The sequence below is a fragment of the Oncorhynchus keta genome, chromosome 14 (genome assembly GCF_023373465.1).
Source record: "Oncorhynchus keta strain PuntledgeMale-10-30-2019 chromosome 14, Oket_V2, whole genome shotgun sequence".
NCBI classification, from domain to species: Eukaryota; Metazoa; Chordata; class Actinopteri; order Salmoniformes; family Salmonidae; genus Oncorhynchus; species Oncorhynchus keta.
Window position 1 is genome coordinate 9,238,976 of NC_068434.1, and position 21,696 is coordinate 9,260,671.

At 47.3% G+C, this 21,696-nt stretch overlaps 1 protein-coding gene and 1 long non-coding RNA gene across 25 annotated transcripts in view; both read right to left on the reverse strand.

Annotated features, from left to right (window-relative positions):
- Window positions 1-9,255: 9,255 nt before the first annotated feature.
- Window positions 9,256-21,696, reverse strand: part of ddr2l (discoidin domain receptor family, member 2, like) — a 64,233-nt gene continuing 51,792 nt past the window's right edge. Inside the window, exons 13-21 of one of the 24 annotated variants that reach the window (XM_052460982.1) lie at window positions 21,150-21,277; window positions 20,824-21,021; window positions 18,839-19,073; window positions 16,109-16,258; window positions 11,611-14,327; window positions 11,198-11,538; window positions 10,841-10,876; window positions 10,525-10,804; window positions 9,256-10,471 (exon numbers count right to left, since the gene is read on the reverse strand). In XM_052460982.1, coding sequence (XP_052316942.1) covers window positions 14,193-14,327; window positions 16,109-16,258; window positions 18,839-19,073; window positions 20,824-21,021; window positions 21,150-21,277 — 846 coding nt within the window. In that variant the 3' untranslated portion in view covers window positions 9,256-10,471; window positions 10,525-10,804; window positions 10,841-10,876; window positions 11,198-11,538; window positions 11,611-14,192. The other 23 variants (XM_052460990.1, XM_052460991.1, XM_052460994.1 and 20 more) reach the window with 23 other exon arrangements.
- On the reverse strand, window positions 15,015-15,975 carry LOC127907193 (uncharacterized). Its single transcript, XR_008063674.1, has 3 exons — window positions 15,934-15,975; window positions 15,709-15,888; window positions 15,015-15,663 (listed from the first exon to the last, which is right to left on the reverse strand). It is a non-coding gene; the product is annotated as an uncharacterized LOC127907193 (long non-coding RNA).

Consider the following 21,696-nt stretch of genomic DNA (forward strand, 5'->3'; position numbering starts at 1 on the left):
AATGTGTAACATATTAGACGTTTTGTGAATTTGTCACATGTAATACTAATTGTAGTTCTTTACATGTCATACGAAGTGACGGACAACCACAAATGAATGAATACAATACGAAATGCTGTGTCATAAATAAACTTTGATTTGATTAGCTTTCACACATGGTTACAATATAACCTATTACAGAATACAATAAAAAAAGGGAGGTGAACTATCGATTCAGAAAATGTATTTGCAAAGATTATAGCATCAAATCAATTGACCAAGTATTGAACATAAATCATTACTACGTATGAATTGCAGCAAATTTGTTTCAAAACAGCCATAAAAAAAAAATCAATATTTTTTGTTGTGATGTACTCATGCATCTCAATAAACGATCAACAAAATGCATTATTACATCCAACTTGGTACCCAAAGGGGTGCACATTTTGGTTTTTGGCCCTCACACTAGACAGCTGATTCAAATAATGAAAGGTTGATGATTAGTTGATTATTTGAATCAGTTGTGTAGTGCTAGGGCCAAAAAACTAACTGCTCTAGGCTGCTACATATATATTTGTTTTGTCATTCTACCATTTCTTTTCATGGTAATTCAATATAATCTATTTAGAATTGATCAGAATACATTTCCCAGAAATAGTTCTGCTGTGTATTCTCAAACTGCTCCTTCATGCTCCTGCGGCACAACACCCTTGATGGCAAGACTTGAAAACGGCTGTCTAGCAATGATCAACAACCAACTTGACGGAGCTTGAAGAATTGTGTGCAAATGTTATACAATCCAGGTGTGCAAAGCTCATAAAAGATTTACCCAGAAAAACTCACAGCTGTAATCGCTGCCAAAGGTACTTTAATGTAAATGAGCTATTTCTGTATTTCCGTTTCAATAAATGTGCAAAGAAATGTCTAAAAACATTTTTTTTTTACTTTGTCATTATGGTGTATTGTGTAGATGGATGACAAAAACAAATAATCCATTTTGAATTCAGGCTGTAACACAACAATATTTGGAATAAGCAAAGGAGGTATGAATACTTTCTGAAGGCACTGTGTACCTTTATTAGGTGAAGCCACATTGGTTGTATATTTTAGCGCCCTGTGTTTTGCACAATCATGTGACATGCCTGGATTTGAACCTTTATTTAAAGCCTTTTCACCAAACTGTCCCCTCTTTCTTTAATGTCAGATGGTCAGGCACCATCCTCAGACGACTGCACAAAACACAGAGCCTTAGGTGACTGACTGTATGTTTGGTTATACTCTCTGGAAGAAAATATGACAATGCATTGTGCTGTTGTGTCATCCCTCCATCAGTGTGACACAGTATAGGCTACTCTCCATAGCTAAGATAATACTGCCCCCTGTTGTTAGTCCTCTCCTTAACATCAACGTTTACTAATGGGTGGATAATGATGTCTATGTGAAAGGAATACAAAAATAATACAAGTTAAGCATTATATATATCTTATGAATTATAGTTGCGCTGTATAGTAGTCTCGGGTTGAAGCTCAATGTTACATTTAAATCTTCCTACCGTCACATCTAATCCAATTCGTATATAGGACGCCGTCCAATTCGTATATAGGACGCCGTCCAATTCGTATATAGGACGCCGTCCAATTCGTATATAGGACGCCGTCCAATTCGTATATAGGACGCCGTTTGGGTCTTTAAAAAAATACACATCTAATAACACTTATTTGACGTGTCAAATAAGCTTGTTAACCAATCAGGACCTGAATAGGACTGCAGGTCACATAATAATTTTACGAGTTCATACAATCTTTTTTAACGAAGTCATAACATATTGCTTACACTATCACTCCTGTTTCACATGTCACAGCTCTTCACCAATACGTGTACTATGATGCTGGTAAAAGTTACTGTGTTGTCATGTGTTGCTACCATGTTGTTGTCATGTTGTGTTGCTACCATGTTGTGTTGTCATGTGTTGCTGCCTTGCTATGTTGTTGTCTTTATAGGTCTCTCGTTATGTAGTGGTGTGTTGTCTCTCTTCTCTTGATGAGTGTTCTGTCCTATATTTTGGTTGGCTGTCATTGTAAATAAGAATGTGTTCTTAACTGACTTGTCTAGTTACATAAAGGTTCAATAAAAATACATAAATTAACACCTGCCGCATGAGCACAGACACACTCCCCCCCAACCTCTGGGACGGTGCTGGTCATCAGACACACTCCCCCCCAACCTCTGGGACGGTGCTGGTCATCAGACACACTCCCCCCCAACCTCTGGGACGGTGCTGGTCATCAGACACACTCCCCCCCAACCTCTGGGACGGTGCTGGTCATCAGACACACTCCCCCCCAACCTCTGGGACGGTGCTGGTCATCAGACACACTCCCCCCCAACCTCTGGGACGGTGCTGGTCATCAGACACACTCCCCCCCAACCTCTGGGACGGTGCTGGTCATCAGACACACTCCCCCCCAACCTCTGGGACAGTGCTGGTCATCAGACACACTCCCCCAACCTCTGGGACGGTGCTGGTCATCAGACACACTCCCCCAACCTCTGGGACGGTGCTGGTCATCAGACACACTCCCCCAACCTCTGGGACGGTGCTGGTCATCAGACACACTCCCCCAACCTCTGGGACGGTGCTGGTCATCAGACACACTCCCCCCCAACCTCTGGGACGGTGCTGGTCATCAGACACACTCCCCCAACCTCTGGGACGGTGCTGGTCATCAGACACACTCCCCCAACCTCTGGGACAGTGCTGGTCATCAGACACACTCCCCCAACCTCTGGGACGGTGCTGGTCATCAGACACACTCCCCCAACCTCTGGGACGGTGCTGGTCATCAGACACACTCCCCCAACCTCTGGGACGGTGCTGGTCATCAGACACACTCCCCCCCAACCTCTGGGACGGTGCTGGTCATCAGACACACTCCCCCCCAACCTCTGGGACGGTGCTGGTCATCAGACACACTCCCCCACCTCTGGGACGGTGCTGGTCTGGGACCTCTGGGACGGTGCTGGTCATCAGACACACTCCCCCAACCTCTGGGACGGTGCTGGTCATCAGACACACTCCCCCAACCTCTGGGACGGTGCTGGGACGGTGGTCATCAGACACACTCCCCCAACCTCTGGGACGGTGCTGGTCATCAGACACACTCCCCCAACCTCTGGGACAACCTCTGGGACGGTGCTGGTCATCAGACACACTCCCCCAACCTCTGGGACGGTGCTGGTCATCAGACACACTCCCCCAACCTCTGGGACGGTGCTGGTCATCAGACACACTCCCCCAACCTCTGGGACGGCGCTGGTCATCAGACACACTCCCCCAACCTCTGGGACGGTGCTGGTCATCAGACACACTCCCCCAACCTCTGGGACGGTGCTGGTCATCAGACACACTCCCCCAACCTCTGGGACGGTGCTGGTCATCAGACACACTCCCCCCAACCTCTGGGACGGTGCTGGTCATCAGACACACTCCCCCAACCTCTGGGACGGTGCTGGTCATCAGACACACTCCCCCAACCTCTGGGACGGTGCTGGTCATCAGACACACTCCCCCAACCTCTGGGACGGTGCTGGTCATCAGACACACTCCCCCAACCTCTGGGACGGTGCTGGTCATCAGACACACTCCCCCAACCTCTGGGACGGTGCTGGTCATCAGACACACTCCCCCCCAACCTCTGGGACAGTGCTGGTCATCAGACACACTCCCCCAACCTCTGGGACGGTGCTGGTCATCAGACACACTCCCCCAACCTCTGGGACGGTGCTGGTCATCAGACACACTCCCCCAACCTCTGGGACGGTGCTGGTCATCAGACACACTCCCCCCAACCTCTGGGACGGTGCTGGTCATCAGACACACTCCCCCAACCTCTGGGACGGTGCTGGTCATCAGACACACTCCCCCAACCTCTGGGACGGTGCTGGTCATCAGACACACTCCCCCCCAACCTCTGGGACAGTGCTGGTCATCAGACACACTCCCCCAACCTCTGGGACGGTGCTGGTCATCAGACACACTCCCCCAACCTCTGGGACGGTGCTGGTCATCAGACACACTCCCCCAACCTCTGGGACGGCGCTGGTCATCAGACACACTCCCCCAACCTCTGGGACGGTGCTGGTCATCAGACACACTCCCCCAACCTCTGGGACGGTGCTGGTCATCAGACACACTCCCCCAACCTCTGGGACGGTGCTGGTCATCAGACACACTCCCCCAACCTCTGGGACCTCTGGGACGGTGCTGGTCATCAGACACACTCCCCCAACCTCTGGGACGGTGCTGGTCATCAGACACACTCCCCCAACCTCTGGGACGGTGCTGGTCATCAGACACACTCCCCCAACCTCTGGGACGGTGCTGGTCATCAGACACACTCCCCCAACCTCTGGGACAGTGCTGGTCATCAGACACACTCCCCCAACCTCTGGGACGGTGCTGGTCATCAGACACACTCCCCAACCTCTGGGACAGTGCTGGTCATCAGACACACTCCCCCAACCTCTGGGACGGTGCTGGTCATCAGACACACTCCCCCAACCTCTGGGACGGTGCTGGTCATCAGACACACTCCCCCAACCTCTGGGACGGTGCTGGTCATCAGACACACTCCCCCAACCTCTGGGACGGTGCTGGTCATCAGACACACTCCCCCAACCTCTGGGACGGTGCTGGTCATCAGACACACCTCTCGGTGCCCCAACCTCTGGGACGGTGCTGGTCATCAGACACACTCCCCCAACCTCTGGGACAGTGCTGGTCATCAGACACACTCCCCCAACCTCTGGGACGGTGCTGGTCATCAGACACACTCCCCCAACCTCTGGGACGGTGCTGGTCATCAGACACACTCCCCCAACCTCTGGGACGGTGCTGGTCATCAGACACACTCCCCCAACCTCTGGGACGGTGCTGGTCATCAGACTCCCCCAACCTCTGGGACAGTGCTGGTCATCAGACACACTCCCCCAACCTCTGGGACGGTGCTGGTCATCAGACACACTCCCCCAACCTCTGGGACAGTGCTGGTCATCAGACACACTCCCCCCAACCTCTGGGACAGTGCTGGTCATCAGACACACTCCCCCAACCTCTGGGACGGTGCTGGTCATCAGACACACTCCCCCAACCACACTCATCAGACACACCCCCAACCTCTGGGACGGTGCTGGTCATCAGACACACTCCCCCAACCTCTGGGACGGTGCTGGTCATCAGACACACTCCCCCAACCTCTGGGACGGTGCTGGTCATCAGACACACTCCCCCCCAACCTCTGGGACGGTGCTGGTCATCAGACACACTCCCCCCCAACCTCTGGGACGGTGCTGGTCATCAGACACACTCCCCCAACCTCTGGGACGGTGCTGGTCATCAGACACACTCCCCCAACCTCTGGGACGGTGCTGGTCATCAGACACCTCACTCCCCCAACCTCTGGGACAGTGCTGGTCATCAGACACACTCCCCCAACCTCTGGGACGGTGCTGGTCATCAGACACACTCCCCCCCAACCTCTGGGACAGTGCTGGTCATCAGACACACTCCCCCAACCTCTGGGACGGTGCTGGTCATCAGACACACTCCCCCAACCTCTGGGACAGTGCTGGTCATCAGACACACTCAGACCCCAACCTCTGGGACGGTGCTGGTCATCAGACACACTCCCCCCCAACCTCTGGGACGGTGCTGGTCATCAGACACACTCCCCCAACCTCTGGGACGGTGCTGGTCATCAGACACACTCCCCCCCAACCTCTGGGACGGTGCTGGTCATCAGACACACTCCCCCAACCTCTGGGACGGTGCTGGTCATCAGACCTCACAGTGCTGGTCTCCCCCAACCTCTGGGACGGTGCTGGTCATCAGACACACTCCCCCAACCTCTGGGACGGTGCTGGTCATCAGACACACTCCCCCAACCTCTGGGACGGTGCTGGTCATCAGACACACTCCCCCAACCTCTGGGACGGTGCTGGTCATCAGACACACTCCCCCAACCTCTGGGACGGTGCTGGTCATCAGACACACTCCCCCCCAACCTCTGGGACGGTGCTGGTCATCAGACACACTCCCCCAACCTCTGGGACGGTGCTGGTCATCAGACACACGGTGCTGGTCTCAGACCCTCCCCCAACCTCTGGGACAGTGCTGGTCATCAGACACACTCCCCCAACCTCTGGGACGGTGCTGGTCATCAGACACACTCCCCCAACCTCTGGGACGGTGCTGGTCATCAGACACACTCCCCCACCTCTGGGACAGGTGCTGGTCCCAACCTCTGGGACGGTGCTGGTCATCAGACACACTCCCCCCCAACCTCTGGGACAGTGCTGGTCATCAGACACACTCCCCCAACCTCTGGGACGGTGCTGGTCATCAGACACACTCCCCAACCTCTGGGACGGTGCTGGTCATCAGACACACTCCCCCAACCTCTGGGACGGTGCTGGTCATCAGACACACTCCCCCCCAACCTCTGGGACGGTGCTGGTCATCAGACACACTCCCCCAACCTCTGGGACGGTGCTGGTCATCAGACACACTCCCCCAACCTCTGGGACGGTGCTGGTCATCAGACACACTCCCCCCCCCCCAACCTCTGGGACGGTGCTGGTCATCAGACACACTCCCCCAACCTCTGGGACGGTGCTGGTCATCAGACACACTCCCCCAACCTCTGGGACGGTGCTGGTCATCAGACACACTCCCCCAACCTCTGGGACGGTGCTGGTCATCAGACACACTCCCCCAACCTCTGGGACGGTGCTGGTCATCAGACACACTCCCCCAACCTCTGGGACGGTGCTGGTCATTTAAAAAAAACAGCTAGCTGATGCGACACAAACAATGTTTTTCTCCTATTAACATAGCAAAACGAAATAATCTGTTTGGTGTTCACCTTCAAAAGTGCTAAATATTCATACAAATAGTAGAATCATGCCTTAACAATCAAGCATTTCCCCAACATTGATGACAGTTTGGAAACTGGAGGTAAAGCCGTCGCCCTACTACGTTGACTTTGGTTTACAGTAAGACAAAGTCACTTATAAATATCTTTGATACAGATGTTATTAGAAGTTTCTGGGGTAGCTAGCTACCTTTATTTAGGTCCCTAGCTAGCGCTAATGCAACTATCCTGAAAACAATGACCAGCGGAAACTGCAATAATAATAATAATAATATATGCCATTTAGCTGACGCTTTTATCCAAAGCGACTTACAGTCATGTGTGCATACATTCTACGTATGGGTGGTCCCGGGAATCGAACCCACTACCCTGGCGTTACAAGCGCCATGCTCTACCAACTGAGCCACAATCAATTAGGAATCGATGTGAGTAAATATTAGCTAGGCAGCCACCTGTTGTTCTCTTATTGAAATCTAATTTCAGTTTATGAAAAATAACTAGCTAGATAATGAACTAAACAAGCTAGTCAGCCAGTTAGCCCTGTTATGCCAAACTAACGTTTTAACAAAGTTACGGCAATACTGACAAGATTTACTTGTCTCTCCGCCCTAACAAGGGAAGTCGTGCGGTACTGCGGGCTGTCTAGGTCCCGCCTATCCTTTCTTCGGATTGGTGGATACATCTCATTATTGTAATCACCTAATTTGAATATTCGATGAGGGTTGTTGACGTCACCCGCATGCATTCAATGGAGAGAGGTTCGACGCCACAAGCCTCACGTCAATGAATATGCACAGCAGACAACTCCGATATGTTGCTTTTTTCCCCTCAAAGTTGTCAGGTTGTCACGTGTCCCACTTATATCAGTACACTCGTAACAATTTAAGCATTGTGAAAATTCAAATAAACTTCAAGTAGCAAATAAACAATGATTATTTGTTGACCAAATTTAACACTCTCATTGACCTCCATAGAAAAACTCGGTGCGTGAAACAACAACGAGAACAAAAACGCCACCTGCTGAAGGGACAGATTTTCTGCCAAATTGGGCCTCTCTCTCGTTCTTCCTCTCTGATTATAAACTGCTAGCTAGCTTAATCTGCATCTGGCTAGTGTGTATTGACTAGACCGGGTCCGCCTTTACAAAACAAATATTGTAGTCAGATAGCATTATAACTGCAGTATGCACTAATTTTCAAAACGGCAAACTGTTTTTGTAACGGCGACATCTAATTAAAGCTAGCCACAATAAGGTTTGGAATTTGCGTTTTACCATCAAAATAAAAGTCTCTAATTGAAAGTGATGCTAATGTATAGAAACTAGTTTAATAATGCCATATAAACAGACATGGAATGTTGTTATATAAATTCAACCAAAGACTATACATCCTTATTGAGGCTAGCTTCACATAGGTGGGTCCGACAGTCATTATCCAAATATGAAAACGAAATCCAAATCAAATCTAATTGTATTGGTCACACACATACTGTATTAGGCAGAAGTTATTGCAGGTGTAGCGAAATGCTTGTGTTCCTAGCTCCAACAGTGCAGTAGTATCTAACAATTCACAACAATGCACACAAATCTAAAAGTAAAAGAATGGAATTAAGAAATATATAAATTAAGAAATATATAAATATTTCTTACCTAGGTGATAGGCTATGTGGCCACTGCATTTAAAAAAAAACAGCTTTTCATCTCTAATCCATTGATGATCAGATGCTTTAATTATAACTGTGGCCCTGTTGCTCTCACATCTTAACAGTTCATTGACAAATTTCGCACTCCTCTTTTTTTAAACAACAGCCGATATAGAATCCCAAACGTCTCTGATGCTGCTGCGTGGGCTCATTGGTTGTCTTGTCATCAATTAACACACGTGGTGACCTATTTCTTGTTTGACTCATATTCAACACCTCTGCACATTAGTGGTGGGGTGGTGGGATAGTGGGGTGGTGGGGTAGTGGGGTGGTGGGGTGGTGGTAGGCTGAATAAATACAACAATAATTAAAAGAACAGTGATGAAGGAAGTGAAAAATGCTGGGCAGAGCATGGCCAGAGCATGACCAGAGCTCGTGGCTAGGTGGTATTGGAGCTAAATTTGAGCGGGAGAGAAAGACACTAACAAATAAGTTCAATCTGCTCAGATTTCCGCACGCTGCGCTCCTCGCTCCACCCCAGCTCCGCTCGCATCCTCTGGTCAAAGCCGTGTGCTGGAAACCCTTGGTAGAGCATGGGTGGAGTACGCGTTGCAGTACTCATGTGAATGTATTTCCTTTGTTTCTCTCACTTTGAAAACATATATATATATTTTTTTTATGATAAAAAAAAAAAGACACGATACCGTTTGTCAAGTTTGATTTTAATATAAGAAACAAAGAGAAAGAAAAGATCAGAGGAAAACTGTCATGGGGCTGGAATCTTCTCCTCAGCACCCAATATATTACTATACAAATCTACTCTGACTACACTATGTACAAGTCAGCCACGTATGTATGAGAAGAGTTTCTAAACTGAAGCGATGAATAGAAAAGTGAAAAATCAGAGTGTCCTCTATCACCTGGCACCAAACCAACCAGTCATTACCACCCGTTATGCATTCAAACACCAAACCAACCAGTCATTACCACCCGTTATGCATTCAAACACCAAACCAACCAGTCATTACCACCCGTTATGCATTCAAACACCAAACCAACCAGTCATTACCACCCGTTATGCATTCAAACACCAAACCAACCAGTCATTACCACCCGTTATGCATTCAAACACTAAACCAACCAGTCATTACCACCCGTTATGCATTCAAACACTAAACCAACCAGTCATTACCACCCCTTATGCATTCAAACACCAAACCAACCAGTCATTACCACCCGTTATGCATTCAAACACTAAACCAACCAGTCATTACCACCCGTTATGCATTCAAACACTAAACCAACCAGTCGTTACCACCCGTTATGCATTCAAACACTAAACCAACCAGTCATTACCACCCCTTATGCATTCAAACACTAAACCAACCAGTCATTACCACCCGCAGACTGCCACATGCACACAGGCTCAATCCAACCTTTCCCTCAAAACCTCCTTTACCCCTTTACCACAGTTGTGCTTCCATGGCAACCAAAAAAGTGGAGAAAGCCACTCCAGAGAGGAAGTGTTACAGAGCTCGGTTCAATAACCTGCTTTCTTCTATCCAATCCCAACCAATGGAAAACAAAAAAACACGATTTATTCTGTCTGGACCAGAATTAAGGGATTCATCTTTACCAACGAACATTAGCTAACACAGGCTCACTTCAGCAAAGACCTCTGGGACATTGAGTTTAGTGGTTTCCTTACATCTCTCTCTCCCCCTTCATCCCTCCCTCCCCTCTCCATGCGGTGCAGATTGTACTGCACAACAATGGGGCATGTAAACACACTTCAAGTTGAACCACTTCCCCCAGTGCTCTGTGGAATGTCAAACATACACATAACACATCCAGCAGAGCCCCACCTCTCAGCAGAGCCCCTCCTCCCAGCAGAGCCCCACCTCTCAGCAGAGCCCCTCCTCCCAGCAGAGCCCCTCCTCTCAGCAGAGCCCCTCCTCCCAGCAGAGCCCACCTCTCAGCAGAGCCCCTCCTCCCAGCAGAGCCCCACCTCTCAGCAGAGCCCTCCTCTCAGCAAAGCCTTCTCCCAGCAGAGCCCCTCTCAGCAAAGCCCTCCTCCCAGCAGAGCCCCTCCTCCCAGCAGAGCCCCACCTCTAAGCAGAGCCCCTCCTCTCAGCAAAGCCCTCCTTCCAGCAGAGCCCCTCCTCCCAGCAGAGCCCCTTCTCCCAGCAGAGCCCCACCTCTCAGCAGAGCCCCTCCTCCCAGCAGAGCCCCTCCTCCCAGCAGAGCCCCTCCTCCCAGCAGAGCCCCACCTCTCAGCAGAGCCCCACCTCCCAGCAGAGCCCCTCCTCCCAGCAGAGCCCCTCCTCTCAGCAGAGCCCTCCTCCCAGCAGAGCCCCTCCTCCCAGCAGAGCCCCTCCTCCCAGCAGAGCCCCTCCTCCCAGCAGAGCCCCTCCTCTCAGCAGAGCCCCTCCCCCAGCAGAGCACTACCTCCCAGCAGAGCCCTACCTCCCAGCAGAGCCCTACCTCCCAGCAGAGCCCTACCTCTCAGCAGAGCCCTCCTCCCAGCAGAGCCCCTCCTCCCAGCAGAGCCCCTCCTCCCAGCACAGCCCCTCCTCCCAGCAGAGCCCCTCCTCCCAGCAGAGCCCCTCCTCCCAGCAGAGCCCCTCTTCCCAGCAGAGCCCTACGTCCCAGCAGAGCCCTACCTCTCAGCAGAGACCCTCCTCTCAGCAGAGACCCTCCTCTCAGCAGAGACCCTCCTCTCAGCAGAGCCCCTCCTCCCAGCAGAGCCCCTCCTCCCAGCAGAGCCCTCCTCTCAGCAGAGCCCCTCCTCCCAGCAGAGCCCCTCCTCTCAGCAGAGCCCCTCCTCTCAGCAGAGACCCTCCTCTCAGCAGAGCCCCTCCTCCCAGCAGAGACCCTCCTCTCAGCAGAGACCCTCCTCTCAGCAGAGCCCCTCCTCTCAGCAGAGCCCCTCCTCCCAGCAGAGCCCCTCCTCCCAGCAGAGCCCCTCCTCTCAGCAGAGCCCCACCTCCCAGCAGAGCCCCTCCTCCCAGCAGAGCCCCACCTCTCAGCAGAGCCCTACCTCCCAGCAGAGCCCTACCTCTCAGCAGAGCCCTACGTCCCAGCAGAGCCCTACCTCTCAGCAGAGCCCTCCTCCCAGCAGAGCCCTACGTCCCAGCAGAGCCCCTCCTCTCAGCAGAGCCCCTCCTCCCAGCAGAGCCCCTCCTCCCAGCAGACACAGACACACCGTGAAGCATCAGATACAGTACAGGTGAACAACACAACACATTGACATTAATGTTAATAACCTTAACAATGACAACCAACACAAGAAATGTCAGAAGCTGATTTCAATGTTGAGATCTTTGGTGTCAGCCACTTTTAAACACTTGATGCCTGTTCATTCACTCAGATATTGTGGCAACAGAGGATGCAGCAATACAAATAAATGTACTTAAAATAGGGGGGGGGGGCATAATGTTTTGAAATAACAAAAAAAAGTAAAACTTTGCTTTTTAAAACTTTTACACTAACATGACAATATCGATTGATCTCCCAATGGACAAGTGACATCTACACAGAGATCGCTTTTCAGTTATATTTACAACCACAATTAAGGTTAACCTTCATTTCAATCCCCTGCAACTCAGAATGAATTCTATGCAAGCCAGCTACAATCATAGAAATATGTGTACTAGAACAGGCGAAGGGAAGTACAGCAGTAACTTCCCTGCTCCCTAGAACAGGGATGTACAGCAGTAATTCTATTGCTATGGCTCAATTCATCTGAAGGCGGAGCTGTGAACACAACAGCTGTTTGGTCACAGCAACATGCTAGCTACTGTGTGATCAGAGGCTTGGTCACAGCAACATGCTAGCTACTGTGTGATCAGAGGCTTGGCCACAGCAACATGCTAGCTACTGTGTGATCAGAGGCTTGGTCACAGCAACATGCTAGCTACTGTGTGATCAGAGGCTTGGCCACAGCAACATGCTAGCTACTGTGTGATCAGAGGCTTGGCCACAGCAACATGCTAGCTACTGTGTGATCAGAGGCTTGGTCACAGCAACATGCTAGCTACTGTATGGTCAGAAGCTTGGCCACAGCAACATGCTAGCTACTGTATGGTCAGAGGCTTGGCCACAGCAACATGCTAGCTACTGTGTGATCAGAGGCTGGGTCACAGCAACATGCTAGCTACTGTGTGATCAAAGGCTTGGCAACAGCAACATGCTAGCTACTGTATACTTGTAAAGAGTGTTGTCCAGCTTCTAGCTCTGGTCCACGTCACCGTCAGTGAGTGTTCCTCCACTGGAACGCGCACAAACGCCCCTGGACCAACGCTAACCAGCCTCCAGCTACTCAATCCAGAAGACTGAATCTCTGTAAGGGATAGCTAATGACATCTAATAATGCTAACGAGCTTTAATGCTATCTGATAAGGCTGCACAGTTTGCGGTGGGTATCTCCAAGGGGACAGTGCCTTGCGTTAGACATCTCCAAGGGGACAGTGCCTTGCGTTAGACATCTCCAAGGGGACAGTGCCTTGCGTTAGACATCTCCAAGGGGACAGTGCCTTGCGTTAGACATCTCCAAGGGGACAGTGCCTTGCGTTAGACATCTCCAAGGGGACAGTGCCTTGCGTTAGACATCTCTAAGGGGACAGTGCCTTGCGTTAGACATCTCCAAGGGGACAGTGCCTTGCGTTAGACATCTCCAAGGGGACAGTGCTTTCTATTCCTCATCATCAGTCCATTGTGGCTCCCCAACCCTCTCTAAAGCAGGGTTAGGGTTAGAGTTAGGGTCAGAGGGTTAGAGGTAGGGTCAGGGGGTTAGGATGAGAGGGTTAGGGTTAGCGGGTTAGGGTCAGAGGCTTAGGGTCAGAGGCTTAGGGTCAGAGGGTTAGGGTTAGGGTCAGAGGCTTAGGGTCCTATTCTAGCTATGACAGTAGTTCTGCTTTAGCCAAAGGCCTTATCCAAACTGTCCTATAGAACATTCATATTCAAAAAGATCAATAGAATCTGAGTCAAACAAATCAACATGATCATAGTCCAGTGTGGGGTTAATGAAAGGAACAATGGAAGACGACCAGGCAGCAGTGCTTTACACACCAAAAACACAGAACCTAATAAAAGGAACAATGGATAAATGGAAGACGACCAGGCAGCAGTGCTTTACACACCAAAAACACAGAACCTCAAGACAAAAGCATTTGTCCAGTTGTCGATTTCTTACTAGGCCAGGTATTAGGGACATTATGTTTTCTTTGGTAGGCCTACCATACAAAATCAACATGTGAAAACACAACATACTGTAATAAAGATGGATGAACAGAATTCAATTTACACAAACCATCAACAGACAAAAAAGGGTGAGAGCTTTTTTTCATGGATTTCAAATGATTAAAGTCCATCACTGAAGAATGTGAAATATGAAAGAAGTGGTCCACATTCTGGAAGTGATAACCTCAACCCACTTCCTGCTCTCTTAAAATGACAACATCGCTGCATCCTCTTCCAGTCCTCCCCGCTGTCTGTATGTCTGTCTGTCTGATTCCTGTCTGTCTCCCTGTCTGTCCGTCTGTCCATCTGTCTGTCAGTCAGAGGGGTTAAGAGAAGAGAATTCAGGCTAAATAGACCTCTCACTCAGGACAGCCCGTTGGTTGTGCCAGGGTTCAAAGTTCACTGGACCACGTGTGGTCGTAAGGCCTGGTACAACCCCTCGAAGGTGGGTCGATCGGCGATGTCGCGGTCCCAACAACGCATCATCAGCTCAAATAGAGAGGGAGGACAGAGCAGTGGGGCGTATAGAAAGATCTAGAAGAAAAATGGGGTGGACGGGGGATGGGGTGCCAAAACATTACTGTTATGCCCAGATGTATAATAGTCACAGATATATAATAGTCACAGATATATAAGTCACAGATATATAATAGTCACAGATATATAAAAGCCCCAGATATATAATAGTCACAGATATATAAAAGCCCCAGATATATAATAGTCACAGATATATAATAGTCACAGATATATAAAAGTCACAGATATATAAAAGTCCCAGATATATAATAGTCACAGATATATAATAGTCACAGATATATAATAGTCACAGATATATAATAGTCACAGATATATAATAGTCACAGATATATAATAGTCACAGATATATAATAGTCACAGTTATATATAAGTCACAGATATATAAGTCACAGATATATAATAGTCACAGATATAATAGTCACAGATATAATAGTCACAGATATATAATAGTCACAGATATATAATAGTCACAGATATATAAGTCACAGATATATAATAGTCACAGATATATAAAAGTCACAGATATATAATAGTCACAGATATATAAGTCACAGATATATAAGTCACAGATATATAAGTCACAGATATATAATAGTCACAGATATATAATAGTCACAGATATATAATAGTCACAGATATATAAAAGTCACAGATATATAATAGTCACAGATATATAATAGTCACATATATATAATAGTCACAGATATATAATAGTCACAGATATATAATGGACTTTACATAACATGCAGGATGAGTTTACATTGCATGCAGGATGAGTTTACATTGCATGCAGGATGAGTTTACATTGCATGCAGGATGAGTTTACATTGCATGCAGGATGAGTTTACATTGCATGCAGGATGAGTTTACATTGCATGTAGGATGAGTTTACATTGCATGCAGGATGAGTTTACATTGCATGCAGGATGAGTTTACATTGCATGCAGGATGAGTTTACATTGCATGCAGGATGAGTTTACATTGCATGCAGGATGAGTTTACATTGCATGCAGGATGAGTTTACATTGCATGCAGGATGAGTTTACATTGCATGCAAGGATGAGTTTACGTTGCATGTAGGATGAGTTTACGTTGCATGCAGGATGACAACAATTTGAGCACAAGACTAAATAATATTTTACCCATATGAAAAAGAATGACATGTCGTTGAATGTGAGACAACGCTAAGTTACTCTACCTAATAACATGTTGTTGAATGTGAGACAACGCTAAGTTACTCTACCTAATAACATGTTGTTGAATGTGAGACAACGCTAAGTTACTCTACCTAATAACATGTTGTTGAATGTGAGACAACGCTAAGTTACTCTACCTAATAACATGTCGTTGAATGTGAGACAACGCTAAGTTACTCTACCTAATAACATGTTGTTGAATGTGAGACAACGCTAAGTTACTCTACCTAATAACATGTTGTTGAATGTGAGACAACGCTAAGTTACTCTACCTAATAACATGTTGTTGAATGTGAGACAACGCTAAGTTACTCTACCTAATAACATGTTGTTGAATGTGAGACAACGCTAAGTTACTCTACCTAATAACATGTCGTTGAATGTGAGACAACGCTAAGTTACTCTACCTAATAACATGTTGTTGAATGTGAGACAACGCTAAGTTACTCGACCTAATGACATGTCTAATCCTATGCACTGATGAATCCAGTACCCGGATACCACTCTTCTCTCTTTTAAATGTTTTTGCCACCCGTGTATAAATGAATGAATGAATAAATTAAAATAAATAAAATCACTAACCTGTCTGCCCTGGTTCCGGAAGAACTCGCCAGTGTTTTCGATGACCTGTTCGTCTGACAGTAGGCTGTAAGGCTGCTCTTTACACAGAGTGAAGATCTCCCACAGGGTGACGCCAAAGGCCCACACATCGCTGGCCGTGGTGAACTTACCCTGGAGAGGAACCACACAGACAGTGAAGTTTCCCCTAGGTACAGATCTAGAATCAGATTCCCCTCCCCCAATCCTAACCTTAGTTTTTAGTGCAGAAAATGCTAAACTAACCCAAGATCAGCATCAAGGGCCAACTTCACCCTAAACCTCACACCAACAACCACGGGATCTATCTGGGTCGTATTGATTTGGCAACAAACGGAAGAAACTAGACAAGCGGGGAGGGGTTTCATAAGTGTTTTGCTATGGTGTGCACTAATGCATAGGACGAGTAGTGGGGCTGGAGTGGAGCGAGTAGTGGGGCTGGAGTGGAGCGAGTAGTGGGGCTGGAGTGGAGCGAGTAGTGGGGCTGGAGTGGAGCGAGTAGTGGGGCTGGAGTGGTTGGTTAAATAAAGATGTTCTCAACTAGCCTACCTGGTTAAATAAAGGTGTTCTCAACTAGCCTACCTGGTTAAATAAAGGTGTTCTCAACTAGCCTACCTGGTTAAATAAAGGTGTTCTCAACTAGCCTACCTGGTTAAATAACGGTGTTCTCAAATAGCCTACCTGGTTAAATAAAGGTGTTCTCAACTAGCCTACCTGGTTAAATAAAGATGTTCTCAACTAGCCTACCTGGTTAAATAAAGATGTTCTCAACTAGCCTACCTGGTTAAATAAAGGTGTTCTCAACTAGCCTACCTGGTTAAATAAAGATGTTCTCAACTAGCCTACCTGGTTAAATAAAGGTGTTCTCAACTAGCCTACCTGGTTAAATAAAGGTGTTCTCAACTAGCCTACCTGGTTAAATAAAGGTGTTCTCAACTAGCCTACCTGGTTAAATAAAGGTGTTCTCAACTAGCCTACCTGGTTAAATAAAGGTGTTCTCAACTAGCCTACCTGGTTAAATAAAGGTGTTCTCAACTAGCCTACCTGGTTAAATAAAGGTGTTCTCAACTAGCCTACCTGGTTAAATAAAGGTGTTCTCAACTAGCCTACCTGGTTAAATAAAGGTGAAATCATGTTTTTTTTTAAGAATGTAGCCTATTTGAAATTATGTGCACTTCCCACATTCACCTTTTCATGTTGATTATTCAAATACTTTTCATTCAAATCATATGGTTTTGGTTTCAATACTTCTAAACCAAAATGGTAGATCCAGGTAGTCACAACAATAGATGGATGTTGGTTAAACTGGGATTTTAATGAATGGAGTGAATTTGGAGCAGCAGTTTATTTTAAACTTGTGAGCGTTGAGCGTTTTTTAGACGAGCGGTTGGAAAGGATGTGATGTGCCAGAGCAATGAGCTGGATTTCCAACTGCTCAACTCAGCTCACATGCTCTGGTTCAGAGCAACACCATCATAGTGAAGCCCTGTTATTTTGTTACAATTAATCCTTTCTGAAGATGATTATTTATTTAATGTGATTAGTGATTCATTTCTAAAGATGAGTATTTATTTAATGTGATTAGTGATTCATTTCTAAAGATGATTATTTATTTAATGTGATTAGTGAATCATTTCTAAAGATGAGTATTTATTTAATGTGATTAGTGATTCATTTCTAAAGATGAGTATTTATTTAATGTGATTAGTGATTCATTTCTAAAGATGATTATTTATTTAATGTGATTAGTGATTCATTTCTAAAGATGATTATTTATTTAATGTGATTAGTGATTCATTTCTAAAGATGATTATTTATTTAATGTGATTAGTGATTCATTTTAATGTAAAAAAACAAAAAAAAAAACAACATGCCCCTCATTTTAAAGTCAACCCTGTCACGTGAACTGAACTATCTTTTTAATATGGTGAAACTTATTCCTTAAAAAAAAAATATATATATATATATATATAAAATTATAGTCAAATCATACTATCAAATCAGGTGAGCTGATTCCACTCTTTATGACCCATTTTATTGTTTTTTTTGTGGTGGAAAACTGAGAGGGCTGAGCATAACAGGTCAAGATTGTTGCCCATAGATAGACAGGCTGGAAATGGCTTTTACTGGCAGCCCGCCAGGGTCTTACATTTTTTTGTGAAGCTTGCATTCAATTGCCCCTTCCTGTTGCACACAACACGCTTCCATTCTCACTGTCACAAGGGGATTTATGGCCATGTTACGGTCAACTCTGTGACAGTCAACCCTGTTACTTTATTTGGCACTGAATAAGCCCTTACTATAGTCATTTATTTATTTATTTAACTTCTTGAGAGGTTGAACATTCTCGTCATGACAAAATTGTAACATTTTGTGAAATAAAATGTTACATTTTTTCATCAAGTTAACTACCCAAAAGGGAGTAATTTTGCGGAATGACCCTGAGGTATTGTGCTTTCTCACCAGTAGAATGCTCTCCCAGGCCATCATTTTGTGGAATGACCCTGAGGTATTGTGCTTTCTCACCAGTAGAATGCTCTCCCAGGCCATCATTTTGTGGAATGACCCTGAGGTATTGTGCTTTCTCACCAGTAGAATGCTCTCCCAGGCCATCATTTTGTGGAATGACCCTGAGGTATTGTGCTTTCTCACCAGTAGAATGCTCTCCCAGGCCATCATTTTGTGGAATGACCCTGAGGTATTGTGCTTTCTCACCAGTAGAATGCTCTCCCAGGCCATCCAACGGATGGGCAGCACAGCCCGCCCCTGAATGCGGTAGTAGTCACTGCTGTACAGGTTTCTGCTCATGCCGAAGTCTGCTATCTTGATGGTGAGTCTGCGGTCCAGCAGGCAGTTGCGTGTGGCCAGGTCTCGGTGCACAAAGTTCAGAGAGGCCAGGTAGCGCATGCCGGACGAGATCTGCACTGACATGTGCAGGAGATCTGACAAGCTACAAAAAAAGAGAGAGAGAGATAGCAAAAAAGTGAGAGAGGAGAGAGAGCGAAGAGAGAGAGGAGAGAGTGAAATAAGAGAGAGGAGAGTTAGCGTAGATAGAGAGGGGAGAAATTGCGAAGAGTGAGGAAATATAGCAAATAAATAGATGAGAGAGAGCAAAGAGAGAGAGAAGATAGATAGCGAAGAGAGAGAGAGGAGAGAGCAAAATGAGAGAGGGGAGAGATAGCGAAATGAGAGAGAGGAGAGATAGCGAAGATAGAGAGGAGAGATAGCGAAGAGAGAGAGAAGATGGATAGCGAAGAGAGAGAGAGGTGAGATAGCGAAGAGTGAAGAAATATAGCGAAGAGAAAGAGGAGAGATTGAAGAGAGAGAGAGAGAGACCAATGTGTTAGCTTGAGAAGAAAACAACGTAGAACAATGTTGTTGGAGGAAGTGAGGGAGTAGTAATAGAATATTGAGTCATTGACCTATGGGTGAGAGAATTGTTTTCAAATCTGGACCTCCAAGCCAGTTCCACTGCTGTGCAGATTTGCATTGTTCCCCTCTAATCAGGGACTGATTTAGACCTGGGACACCAGGTGGGTAAAATGAATTATCAGGTAGAACATTCACCGGAAGTAGTACTCTGGACCTCTAGGCTTGGATTTGAATACCCCTGGTATAGTTGGAATGACTGAGAGTGGTGGAGTATGGTGAGAAGGGAGGAGGAGAGAGGAGTGGAGGACCTCTAGGCTTGGATTTGAATACCCCTGGTATAGTTGGAATGACTGAGAGTGGTGGAGTATGGTGAGAAGGGAGGAGGAGAGAGGAGTGGAGGACCTCTAGGCTTGGATTTGAATACCCCTGGTATAGTTGGAATGACTGAGAGTGGTGGAGTATGGTGAGAAGGGAGGAGGAGAGAGGAGTGGAGGACCTCTAGGCTTGGATTTGAATACCCCTGGTATAGTTGGAATGACAGAGTGGTGGAGTATGGTGAGAAGGGAGGAGGAGAGAGGAGTGGAGGACCTCTAGGCTTGGATTTGAATACCCCTGGTATAGTTGGAATGACTGAGAGTGGTGGAGTATGGTGAGAAGGGAGGAGGAGAGAGGAGTGGAGGACCTCTAGGCTTGGATTTGAATACCCCTGGTATAGTTGGAATGACTGAGAGTGGTGGAGTATGGTGAGAAGGGAGGAGGAGAGAGGAGTGGAGGAGCATGGTGAGAGGGGAGGAGAGAGGAGTGGAGAAGTATGGTGAGAGGAGAGGAGAGGAGAGGAGAGAGGAGGAGCATGGAGAGAGGAGTGGAGGAGCATGGTGAGAGGAGAGGAAAGAGGAGGAGCGTTGTGAGAGGAGAGGATAGAGGAGGAGCGCGGTGAGAGAAGAGAGGAGGAGCGTGGTGAGAGGGGAGGAGACCGAGGAGGAGTATGGTGAGAGGAGAGGAGAGAGGAGGAGACCGAGGAGCAGCGTGGTGAGAGGAGGAAGAGACAGAGGAGGAGCATGGTGAGAGGAGGAGACCGAGCAGGAGCATGGTGAGAGGAGTGGAGGAGCATGGTGAGAGGAGGAAGAGACTGAGGAGGAGCGTGGTGAAAGGAGGAGGAGAGAGGAGGAGTATGGTGAAAGGAGGAGGAGACAGAGGAGGAGCATGGTGAGAGGAGGAGGAGACAGCGGAGTATGGTGAGAGGAGGATGAGAGGAGGAGACAGAGGAGGAGCATGCTGAGAGGAGGAGGAGACAGAGGAGGAGCGTGGTGAGAGGAGGAGGGTCTCACCTGACTGCGGGGATGTTGTTGGCGTGGGTCAGGGTGCTCTCCATCTCTCTCTGTGACAGAAACATGTTGAGGTCTCCGTTGTCCATGTACTCAGTCACCATGCACAGTGGGTCTGAGCTCACACACACACACAGCAACTGGATGATGTTGGGGTCGTTGAGCCTCGACATGATCTTGATCTCCTTCAGGAAGTCGTTCCTGTGCGTGTGTGGTGGCATTGGGGGTTAGAATACCATAGGTCAGAATGTAGCTATTCATACACAGAGTACTAAAGGAAATATTCATACACACACACCTGGTGAACACAAATAAACAAACACACACACCTGGCGTTGTTGGTGGCGTCTGCCCTCAGTTGCTTCACCGCCACCAGTACAGGCCGTCCGTCTCGGTCGGGAAGGGGGGCGCCCTCCCCTAGAAACTCAGGCAGACCCTCAGCCTCACACAGGTGGACCTGCACAGAGAACAGGGTCATGTTCATTAGGCCCCAAATAGACTGAAACATTTGTATGTTTTTCATTGTGTGCCCAGTAACACATTATTTTAAGGGTCCATAATAAGCCATTTATAATCATTTGCAAACAGTTTGTTTATAATTTATTAACCATGACTCCCAAATTTGTAAATGTTACTAAGCTAATCATTCACACATGTATATACAGAGTATTTGATACACTGCCAATTTTGCAGGTTTTCCTACTTACAAAGCATGTAGAGGTCTGTAATTTTTATCATAGGTACACTTCAACTGTGAGAGATGGAATCTAAAACTAAAATCCAGAAATTCACATTGTATTATTTTTAAGTAATTAATTAGCATTTTATTCCACTGTATGTAACCAGTGTGAAATGGCTAGCTCGTTAGCGGGGTAC